The 12,325-nt window shown below is 43.7% G+C and overlaps 1 protein-coding gene across 1 annotated transcript in view; it reads left to right on the top strand.

Moving 5' to 3' along the window:
• The first annotated feature begins 1,195 nt into the window (after positions 1 to 1,195).
• Positions 1,196 to 12,325, top strand: part of LMBR1L (limb development membrane protein 1 like) — a 37,352-nt gene continuing 26,222 nt past the window's right edge. The window contains exon 1 of the mRNA XM_042451119.1: positions 1,196 to 1,529. Within this exon, the coding sequence (XP_042307053.1) occupies positions 1,455 to 1,529 (75 nt within the window). The 5' untranslated portion in view covers positions 1,196 to 1,454. The remainder of the gene's footprint in view (positions 1,530 to 12,325) is intronic.

Below are 12,325 nucleotides of genomic sequence, written 5' to 3'. Positions count from 1 at the left end.
GCAGGATTTGTAGTTTTGCGAGCTGGTCAGCCTTCCTTGTTAGAGAGCAAACTACAAATCCCAGAATTCCTTAACATTGAGCCAAGGCAGTTAGAGTGGTCTCACACTGCTTTATTTCTGCAGTGTGGCAGCAATGTGAATTCAGTGGACTTCCCTCTGGGATTCATCCCTTGTTCTTCTTCAGAGCACTCAGCCCTTTCCATACTTAAATCACAAGGACTTAGGCTGTGTCCGCACTGCAGAAATAATCCAGTTTGAGGCTGCTTTAACTGCCCTGGCTCAGTGCTAGGAAATTCTGGGAACTGTAGTTTTGTGAAACATTGAGCCTTCTCTGTCAGAGAGAGCGCTGCTGCCACAACCAACTCCAATTCCCAGGATTCCCTACTACTGAGCCAGGGCAGTTAAAGCGGTCTCAAACTGGATTATTTCTACAATATGTTTGGGACCTTAGGCTGGGTCTGCACTGCAGAAATAATCCAGTTTGACAACGCTTTAAGTGCCATGGCTCCATGATGTTGTTGAATTCTAGGAAGTGTAATCAGAATTCCACAGCATGGAGCCATGGCAGTTAATGCGATGTCAAACCGGATTATTTCCGCAACACAGATGCTGGTGCCCTAGCTTTACAACCGCCTGGTTCCTCTCAATCCCTGGGAGGTCGCGGGGCGATCGTTGCCTCTGCCGAAACGTCTACAGCCATGTTCCCCAAACTGTGCCCTTTAAGAGATTTTGGACTTCAGCTCCCAGAAGCCTCAGCCATGTTGGCCAATAGTCTGGGATTCTGGGAGTTGAAGTCCAAAATCCCTTAAAGAGCACAATTTGGGGCCCACTGAATAGTACTATAGTAGCCCAAACTGTGTCCTTTAAGAGATTTGGACTTCAGCTCCCAGAAGCCTCAGCCATGTAGCCCGATAGTATAGGATTCTGGGAGCTGGAGTCCAAAACCCCTTAAAGAGCACATTTTGGGGACCACTGGTCTACAGAGCCAGACTGGGGAAAAACAAAGACGCGGCGTCACCGTCACTGCTCCGTCGACGACGCTGAGTGGCTGCCTGCGTCATAATGGACGTGGAGCTCAGCCAATCCCGTTGAGGCTCGGCCCCCCTTCTTCAGCGAATGAAAAGCGCTCCTTGGGCCCAGCTTTTTTGCAACCAATCGGCGCCTCGCAGTGGGGAAGGGGTCAGGGGACAGGAGCGCTTCCCTTTCCTTTGCGCTGCGCTGCCTGAAGAAGTCGGTTGTTGTGCCGCTGGAGTGCGTCCTGCGCCTTTAAGAATGGAACGCGTTGCTCCTTCGGCGGGGGCGCTGTAACGAGGAGGAACGCGTGACTGGTAACGAAGGAACGGGAAGCCACTGTGGCGCCGACGCTGGGGTTTTGGGAGCCCCGTCCCCCGCTCTTCCCCGCCGCGGCGCCCCTGCCAGCCGCCCTGCTCGCCTTCAGCCATGCTGACCGGGGGATGGACGCCGCGGGGGAACACGACGGCCTCTCCGCACGGGAGCAGCTCTTCCACGAGAGGGTCCGCGAGTGCATTGTGAGTAACGCCCAGAAGGAGAGGGCTGCATCCGCTTTGGTACCGCTTTAACTGTGTCTTGGCTCAAGGCTATGGACTTGTGGGAGTGGGCCCAGAGCGGAGCAGTTGTGAGAGTGGCATTGCGCAAGCAAGACAGGCCCTGAGCCTAATCCGGAGGAGAGAAGGCAGCCTGCTTCTGCAGAACAACCGCAGTGGTTATTGCTTGCCCGCTCGCTCTTTAGGAGGGAAAAAGAGAGGGTCTCACAGCGGCTTCTATAGTGGTCCTCCTTCAGACTTCCAGCCTTAAGCAGGAGGCAAAACGTAGCTGCACTTATTAGAAAGGACCAGCTAGGCTCAAGTGTTTTAAACCAGTGGTTGCCAGACTTTAGTCACTCAGGTGTTTTGGACTTCGATTCCCAGAAGCCCCAGTCAACTTGGCCATCAGTCAGGAGTTCTGGGAGCTGGAGTCCAAAACATCTAGAGGACCAAAGTTTGGGACACATGTCTGGTTGACAGTTGAGGGAGAAAGGCAGCGGTATCCTCCTCTGCCCACTTGCCTCACACAGCTGCACTTCCACCATCAAGACTAGTATCTCCTCTTTCTCTCCCAAATCTCCTCCTGTTGAAAGCTAGCATGGTGTAGTAGTTTGAGTGTTGGACTCACAGAGACCAAGGTTCAAGTCCCCACTGGTCCATGGAAGTCCCCTGGGAGACACACTCTTAGCCCAGAAGGAGCGTAGTAGCAAACGTCCTCTGAACAGGTATCACCAAGAAAACCCAATGGTAGCATCGCTCTAAGTCAGTTGATTTAAAGACATATACTGTAATGACATCCAAGTTGAGAGTTGACAGTTGAGGGAGAAGAGCAAAGATACCTTCCTCTGCCACTGCTCTCTCCTCTCTCATGGCTGCACTTTATCTCAGTAGTCAGGCTTCTATGATCTCCTCTTTCTCTTCCGAATTTCTTCATATTAGTACCTCTCTTTCTCCAACAAGTTTTGAGTAGCATTCTTCACTTCTCAATGACTTAATTTTTCAGTTGAGAGGCTATTGATTTTGCTACTCTTCTCTTTCATTAGTGTATCTCCAAATGGTTCCTTTATCTTTGCTTTAGTAGTGATCCATCTATTCTATTTAAACACATTAGAGACTCCTTCAAGAACTTTGTTAAGCCTAGGATGTAAATATCCAACCAACCCTGTATGGTAGCATAGGCAAACAAGTAATTATTTGACCAAGGCTTTCCAGGGAGCTCAGTAACTTAAGCAGAGAATTGAACTACAGTTGTCCCTCCCCATTCACAGATTGGGATCCGTGGTCTTGATTACTCACGGATGGCAAGGGAACAAAATGGCATGCCCACCCATGGGAGCACACAGCCATTGAAATCAGTGGACCCCAATATCAGCGATTTTTCCAATTCATGAGGTGGTGATGTCCAGAACGGATCCCCTGCGACTCATACGGGACAACTAGGCCTGTTACAGACAGCCAAAATAAAGCTGCTTCAAGTCACAGTGGAGGTATGGTGTTTCAATGATGCATGTGTCCTAAGAGTCCAGAAGCCACACCAAAGCCATGCTCCAGTCCTTAGGGCTCATTGAAACACCATACAGTACCTCCACTGTGACTCAAAGCAGCTTTATTTTGGCTGTCTGTAACAGGCCCTAGTTTCTTTTTCTTGCCCAAATTCCCACCAAGAAATATTTATTTATTACCCAATGAAAAACACATATTTTGCTTTGAGAAGCCTATGGCCTAGCAGCTGTATTGCTGTGTTCTATGTGTGATAGTGATGATGACTTATGCAGTATGAATTCTGTGCATGTACCCACAGGTATGTGGTTGTGAAGCTTTGTGACCTATAAAAAATCTGAACTGCCTAAGTAGTAATTCTAGACTGCCTCTCAAATGGAGAAAGCCAGAGACTTGAGTTAATTTCTGAAGGAATTTGTGTGTCCTGGTTGAAATGATATTTAACTAACATAGTAGGCTGTCTAGGCCTGCCTTTCCTAGTTGTGTATCTTCTAAATGTGTAGACTGCAACTCCCATCATCTTCATCCAGCACAGCCAGTGACTGGGAAGACAAGTGTTGGTTGTAATACAAGACATCTAGAGGCCATCAGATTAGGGAAGGCTGATCTGGCGTTCTCAGGGTTAAAGTTGTTGCTTATATAATTGTTCTCTGGCTTGGTGGGTTTGTTGGGTGCAACCTACATGCACTTCTTAACACTTCAAAAGACCCCTGTACGCATGTGTGTCATAGTTGTCTTTGTATATTGAAGAGGAGCAGGTTGTGGATCAGTCCAGTAACTGGATGAGTGATCTCTGTGTAGAACATAATGTGCACTACTGAGAGATCCTTGCATAAGAACAAATATAAAACCACTGTGGCATGTGGTTGTGTGCCCAAATCAATAGGATGTATATATACACCCTATGGTCCTATTGATTTGGGGCAGGGTGGTTAGTATGATACAATACAGTAGTTCCTTAAATGATGAGAGAGCATGCCACAATTCTGCTGAAATACCCAGGAGCTCTTGTCTAACCTTGGGAAACACTTCTCTCTACTGGCATACATTGTCAAACTCCACATACAAGAACCCCTTAATTCTTGGGAGCTTGATGAAGTTTGCAATTATGCAAAACGTATTACAGTGCTCAATATGTCTTCATCCGTACCAGAAGCAACTAAGCCCTGGTCTGACTTCCTTACCTACTTTTTAAAACTGTGCTGTTTTCATCATGGGCAAACAGTCTGTTTGATGGACTTGCATAGGAATGTTATCCTGGTCTGACCACCTGTTTTAAATGGGGATTCTCCTGTGTCATGGCCAGTACTGGACTAAAGTTTCTTGGGTGCTTGCTGAGAGCTGCATTTTGACACCTGATGTCCAGGCAGCTATCTTAGTTTCAAGTTGCTGGGTAAGGTTCGTGGATGGCAACATCACACATTGCATCTTTATTTGTGGTTGTATCTCTGCCCAGAGACAACCACCCATGTAGTGTATGCATGATAGGAATGGGAAACTGAGAAATTCCTGACGTCTCTTGCTAGGGAGGGGAAGGAGGACAGAGAGTTCAGCCTTCCCAACGTGGCTTTGTGTGCCAAAGGTTAGTCCAGAGATCCATCTGTGGACGCCAGCATATTAGCAGGGATTTTCAGTTCCATAACTAGTTATCTGCTTAGCAAAGAGAGTGTTTGGAGTTATGAAAGAAAAGTATGTAGACCCATAGTGCCAACTTGGCATTCGCTGTGGGATTCAGTGTGCATGGGTTTACCTGGGAGGTGCTAGTGTTGAGCTATTGTCATAGTAACAGATTGGGATAAAGAATGATTTAGACTAGATCTTCTAAAGGTTATTTGTTTGGTGCAGAGTTCCCTGAATCTCTGGGCAACATGATGGCTGGGGAATTACGAGAGTTGTTTCCCCAAAAAGTAACTCTTTCAGGCTCTGGTTCTGAGTGTAAAAAATTCTCTGCTGAATTACATCAAAGGCCTGGCTAGCCCAGTATCTTGTTTCTAGCCATGGACAACTAGATGTTCGAATGCAGTGGTACTCTGAAGCTTTTTATCCTTGGTACTCCCCTTTACACCTTCATGCAGATGTCATCCCCCCAACTTGCCATAGTATATGAATAAAAAACATTTTGTTTATTTTGTGTATGTGTTTTCTTTTACACATTCATGTGTATTCATGTTTTAACATTTTGGGAAATAACATTGTTCAAATTAGAACAGTTTTATTTAAGTAAATTCAATATTTAACTCAATGCATTTGTAAATTTTACACATAAAAAGTTTGGGAAGAGAAGTAGGAGTAGGGATCAGAGCCTCCAAGTCTCATGGCCTCCCTTGAGCAGTTCTCATGCCCCTGCTGCAGGTCCCTCTCCATCCACTATTGGAGAACCACTGCCCTAATGCAGAGCACACAATGAGGGCATGAAAGCTCTGGCCTTCTCCCCATGTTGCTCCCCCCTGCCACCAACTGCTTTTAGGTATATTTTGAAGTTCTGTGCTATTTCTACCCCATAAATCCCTAGGGTTCTCTACATTATAGTCCTTGCTTCTGTGCAATAGAAATGGTTCTGGTAGCGACCCATAGCACTGTGCTGCTTCCTTCCTTCCGTTGTGAGAATTCTCTTTTGGTGGCTATCCTGTGCTTCCTTTTTTTAAAACAGTTAGCAGAATTTAATGGACAAGCCTCTTCATGAAGACTAAGGCTGCATCTGCATTGCAGAAGTAATCCAGTTTGACTCAGCGCTGTGGAATTCTGGGAATAGTAGTTGTGGCACCAGAGCGCTGACAGAGAAGGCTAAATGTTTCATAAAACTACAATTTGAAGAATTCATGAGTCATGACAGTTAAAGTAGTGTCAAATTGCATTATTTCTGCTGTGTGGAGGCAGCCTATGTTTAGGCAGGCATATTTCATGTCAAAAGCCCCTTTAGATGATCAGCTAATTTTAGAGGGAGAATCAATTTGTTGATTCCCTCAAAGAATTGTAAAGGTCTGAGGCAGAACTTCTTTTTGCAGAAGCTACACTGATTCTTCCTTAGCATGCCGTTTCCTTCTAGATATATAGTTATTTCTTTAATAAGGCTTTTCACCAGCTGATCCAGAATCGATGTTAGTCTAACCGTCCTTTCCCTTCGTTCATCCCTTTTCTCCTCAAATTAGAGTTGCATTGGCTACTTTTCAGCCAATGAAAAGCCAATGGGGATAAATGTCAATTATTGGTTTCAAGGATGAATGGAAAGTAATTATTGTATGTATACTGGAAGAACAGATTGGTTGAACTATTAAAGATGGAATCAAGAAGGTTTAACACCAGTTAAAAAGGATAATAAGAATAATATATACAAATACCAAGCATAGTTATAACAGGCAGAACTGAAGGAATACAATATATGGAATATGTAGAAGACAACCTTCAAAATGTTTATATATCTATTTTATTTTATTAATTAGTTCATGTTGTGGGATGCTTATTTTGTCTATGATATATTAGTTTACTAATAAATATTAAATAAATAAATGGCATCTCCTGAAACTTCGGTTCAATTTGATTCTTCTCAAATATCCTTGACTGAATTTATCTTTTTTTTCTGGCTTTTTAGTCTGTAAAGACTGGAGCAGAAAATGAATTCTCCTCATTTCCCTTATCTACAGATAGTGCCTGTGTTGTTCTAGAAGAAGAGCAGAATTGCTTATAATATTTCAGAGAATTAGAATGGATTATAGGCTAAGCAGGAGATCATATATGTATGAGTTTTTTGCCAAACAGTAGAATCATAGAATCATAGAGTTGGAAGAGACCGCAAAGGCCATCCAGTCCAACCCCCTGCCATGCAGGAAATCCAAATCAAAGCATCCCCGACAGATGGCCATCCAGCCTCCGTTTGAAGACCTCCAAGGAGGGAGACTCCACTACCCACTACCTGGGAGGGAGACTCCCAGTAGGTGGGAAGATATTTACACATTTGCCCATATGCCCATTATCTCTCCTGCCTCTATTCTAGTAGTACACTGAGGCTGTGATTCAAACATGGAGACTTAGGTCCAATGCAGACAGGCAGAAAGGAGCACCGAGACGCTGCCCCGGATTGTTGCCGTGGCAACCACATGGTTGTGGTAATGATCCACTCCAAAAAAGAGTTGCGAAACACAGCTCCTTTCCGTGCTGCTACCAAGGTGCCATTAGTGCCCTGGAGCGGCGCAGCAACGTCTTATGCGCTGCCCCATTTGGATGTGGCGCACAAGGCACATCATCAGCGCATGCACCATCTGAACATGTGCGCCCAAAATGGTGCCGGGAGAGCACAGAGTGTGCGGATGCTCTGCTCTCCCAAGTCCTAATTTTGCTCCCAGGCCGCCACAAAGCGAAAGTCTGTACTGGACCATGGAAAGTTCATTCCGATCTCTAGATAGTGGTTAGTGTAGCATTATACACCTGGAAACATTAGATGATTTGTTAGGAACCACAAACAGAATATCATATTAATTTTCTCAGAATCCTCCCACAAAAATCTATAATATGAAAGATCATAATTCTTTCTGCAGTTCTTACAAGGTTGTTCTACCTTCCTTCTTGCTTTTGTTTTCTCTAGCCACTACTTTTCAATGATCCATTCTTTTCTGTAGTGAAATAAATATACAGTCGGCCCTCCTTATGCACAGATTTTTAAAACAGGGATTCAAGCATCCACGGTTTGAAAATGTTAAAAAAAAGTATTAATTTCAAATATCAAACCTTGATTTTCCATTTTTCATAAGGGACACCATTTTGCTATGTCATTATATTTAATGGGACTTGAGCCTACACAGATTTTGTGATACACAGGGGATTTTGGACCCAAACCCCAGCATATAATAAGGGTCCTCTGTATATGCAAATATATATAATGAACAAATGCAAGACTCCTGGTCCATTCTCTTTTGTCTAGATGAGTAGTCTTCATAGCTCTCAAACTATTCCTTGCTCATTATATATTTTCTTGCCTTCTTCTGCCAAATAAATTTCAAATCCATTCCTTTTACCACTCCAAACTTGTCCTCAGTAGGTCTCCCCTTCCCTGCAGCCATCTGTATTGCTGTTGTGCAATATATGTGTGGGTTAGAGCTTGATGCTGCAAATGTTGGGCTGCATCCAGAATAGATGGAACTGGGCCCGGGAGTTTGGCTGGTGCTTCTGTTGCTGTCTTCAGACGGAGCACTTGAGGTAAGAGATATGTTTAGTGAGACTGGGTCCAGTCACAGTAGAGGCTTACTCCTATATGCATTTGCTCAATGTGTACCTTAATGTGTGTTTGAAATAACAACTGAGTATTCTGGATGTGAATACATCTTTGTCATGTCTCTTTCTATATATTGCACAGAGCCTGAACTCAGTAACTAGAACAGATATGTGAGTGGTAGTATAACTCATGGGGTTCAAGTCTCTATGGATTCATTGGGTGATGTTGAGCCAGTCACCTTTTTCTGAACATTAGGAAAACAAAAATAATGACCACAGAAGTTCTACAAAAATTCATCCTAGATAACAAGAAAATTGAAATGGCAAAAGAATTCTCATACTTTGGATCAAATATCGAACAGAACAGATATTGCAGTCAAGAAATCAGAAGAAGCCAAGAATAGGAAGGGCAGCTATGAAAGAACTGGACAAGATCTTAAAGTGCAACAATAAAACGTTGAACACTAAAATGAGGCTAGTTCAAGCCATTGTCTTCCCCATCACCATGTATGGATGCCAGAGCCAAACAGTGAAGAAAGCTGCTAGAAAGACAAGAAACTCATTTGAGATGTGCTGGAGAAGAGTGCTGAGGATACTGTGGATGGCCAAAAAGACAAAAATGGGTTCCAGAACAGATCAAGCATGGAAACCAGGATGACAAAATTGAGACTGTTGTACTTTGGACACATCATGAAAGGCGTGTCTTATAAGGAAAAACATTGATGTTGGGAAAGGTGGAGATATGTAGAAAGAAAGGAAGACCACATACCAGATGGTTAGACTCAGTCAGGGAGACCACAGGCCTGAGCCTGCAGAAGCTGAGCAGAGCCATTGAGGGAAGGAATTCTGGAGATGCTTCATCCACAGGATCGCCATGAGTTGAAGTTGACTTGAGGGCAGTTAACAACAATCCACAACTATATAAATATACATTTTCTACCAGATGCCTTAATACCATTCTGTACTGCATCTGAAAAAGTGGGTTTATATCAATAAAAGCTCATGCCAAAATTAAAAAAAAAACCACACAATTAGTTTTAAAGGTGCTGCCACACGTGTCTTTTTTTTTTCTGTTGAACAATTCCACTTACTGCTCTGTGTGCAAAAAAAGAGGCCTTGGTCTCTGTTTAAGTGGGTTCCTGAACCCTGGAACTCAGTTGAGAAAAAAAGAGAGGGCTGTTGGTTGCTAAGATTTGTGTTCCTTTTCCCCATTTAGACTCTGACCTTTTAATCTTCTGCTCTTTCCCTCTGCCCAAGGTGCCCAAGGCTCCTGAAAAAACTCTTTGTCTCAGCAGAGACAACGTGGAGCTCCACAACTGAACTTTCAACTTCTGTTTATTTGCTTGCATCAGGGCATCTCTGGCTGCATAAAATTCCAGAGGGATTCTTCCTGCCATTATCTCAGTTTAGTGGCTCTGAAATAAGTTCAGGAATCAACTACCAGAAGTTAATGGCAAGCGAGAGATGCATAATTGCTAGATAGATTCACATTCCAGTCATTGCATGATCTGGCTGCTTTGTGCTGGGAAGGTCTAAGAGTGCTGGCATTCCTGTCTATCTGTGTGGTTGCTGTTCTAAATCACCGATGTCCTGTGCTTCTAGCCCCTTCTTCAGGAACCAGGAGGCTCTGCTGGATCCATCTCCGAATTCCCCAATTGTTTGCTTAATAGGGTATGGCTGTAATCCTGTCAATACTAACCTGGAAGGAAGGCTCATTTAACATGGTGATTCTTGCATTGCTCCAAGAGCTCAGAAAAAGTGATAACTTAGGAAGTATTGGTCCAAAGAGTAGCTTTCTGAACTGAAGGAGAAATAAATCACCACCCTTATTCCATTAACCTGCATAGTGCCTTGTATTTTGCACACAGCCTGCCCTTCTAATGGGCTCCAAACAGATTATGGGTGAGATGCTGTGTATAAATAAGCAGGAGCATTAAAACATGGATGCTTGTATGTTTGAAAAACCATCACTGTGATTTTTCATAGAAGTGAAACTGTAGGTCAACTTCAGCTTTGGGTAGAGGGCAAGTGAATGAGCCAGAAAACATTTGGGGAGGGGGGGGCTGCTGCCAGTTAACTCTCTTCAAATGTGGTGATGAATAGCATCAGAAAGGCAACCTCAGAGAGCATTTATATGCTGTTTTGACATGGCTCACAAATTCTGAATATTGACTCTTGCATCACAGTTCCTGCTTTTCTTGTCCTAAAAACCAAGAGAGTTGTGGGAAATTAGAAGGGTGCTTATTCTTTCTTCCCACCTCCAAATTTGCAGCCATTGAGAGGATAAATTCTACCATAGAGGACAAATGTGAAGTAAAGCAGTAGCTCTGCCTGCAAGCAATTTTTGTCCTTTTCACTGAGGGTACAGTGACAGCAGTCATCTGGATCAAATAAAGGAGTTTGGGATAGCTATATATTGCAGGAGGCTGTACTTATTGGGTGGCTAGGGATTTCATAGTCTGACAGCTGGGTGTTGCTCCCTGTGGTTGTTTTGGCAAGAAAGGTGTTTCTTCATAGATTTCAGTGGTGCTTGAGGGTGGACTTGGGCTATACTTTGTTTGATGGGCTCATCTGCATGATATGAAGAGGAACTCTGGGGTAAGTACAGGAATTGCTGGGATGACAAACAAGAACAGAACAGCCAAGGATCTGGAAGCCTGAAGCCTGTGGGGGAATGGATGAAAAAGTTACGTGTAAATAGCCCAGAGGAGAGACTTTCTAGAGGAGATGGAAAAGCTGCCTCCCAATTATCTGAAGGTTGTCATGGGGACGATGCAGGAGTCCAGTTCTCTGTTGCTCAAGGACAGGGTTAGAACAAACAAGTTGGAAATGGGAGGGAGGCAAATGTCTGCTAGGTGTGAGGGGAAACTCCTGACAACAAAGGCTATTTAGTTAGCAGTGAATGCTGAATGGCTGTCTGTCAAAGATGTTGCTGTAGTTCAGGGCTTGGGATGGTTCAGCACCCTGTTCCCCATGTCATTGGAGTGCTGTGTATCATCAGTCCTAGCCAACATAGCTAGTGGTGGGGGATGATAGGAACTGCAGCTCAGAAAATCTGGAGGACCTCTTACTCCCCATCTCAGCTGTTCCTTTATTTCATATTGCAAAGCCAGCAGTGAGCAGGGGAGATTGACCAGAAGACTTCCAAGGCCTTTCCCCATTTTTTCATTCATTGTTAGTTTTTAGAGCAGACTGTTCACTCACCAGGTGTTTGGAATAAATATACATTAGCTACAAACTGCTAACCCTGCTGGCTGGAGGATTTTAGTCCAAACAAATAACTACAGGCTCTGGAAAGCTGATGAAGTCACATTTGAGCCTGAATGAAGTAGTCACCAGAAAACCTTTTCCTTTCTGTGTGGCGAGTCAAATCTGGCCTTTCTCAAAAGAAGTCAGAATACACAGAGATGAGACTGCTTAGCCTTTCATTTTTATCTTCTTCTTTTTTAATACTGACCACAATGATTATTAGTCCTTTGCTGTGTTATTGATCTCTTGGTTCCACTACATAATAGCAAAGCTCTATTAACTTGATCTGCAGCACTATCCAACTCTTCTCCCAGCATCTCTAGTCTGTCTTTAAAAAATCAGGGAGACGTTTCTCTCATTTCTGCAGTGGGCTGAACTGTTCTTTGTCAAACTAAGTGTACTGTAATGCAGTGTGGCATGCTATGTGTTTCAGTATAGAAAGGAAAAGGAGGGGAGTCTTGTGACACTTTTAAGACTGGCCCATTTGTTTCAGTATGTGTTTTGTGGGCTACAGCTCACTTGTTCACAAAAGCATATGCTGAAATGAATTGGTTAAATGTGTTGCAATACTTTGGGGGTGTTCTCACTTAAGATTTGAAACGATTTAAAATACAACGTTTTTAATAAAACCGATTCAAAATAACCCTGGTCTTATTCCGCGTTCCGAATCGCTTTTATTCTTCGTTCCTATCTGGTTTTTTAAATCGAAGTTTTTACCTGCAAGCGTTCCTACTTGGCATGAAATCAGTGTTTAAATAAATCGATTTTTCTCCTCCATACCTTATTTGGAGCTGTCAATCAATAGTACGTCAGAATGACGTAACGTT

The sequence above is a fragment of the Sceloporus undulatus genome, chromosome 2 (genome assembly GCF_019175285.1).
Source record: "Sceloporus undulatus isolate JIND9_A2432 ecotype Alabama chromosome 2, SceUnd_v1.1, whole genome shotgun sequence".
NCBI classification, from domain to species: domain Eukaryota; kingdom Metazoa; phylum Chordata; class Lepidosauria; order Squamata; family Phrynosomatidae; genus Sceloporus; species Sceloporus undulatus.
Note: the sequence above shows the minus strand (reverse complement) of the source record. Positions and strands in the feature narration are given on the sequence as shown.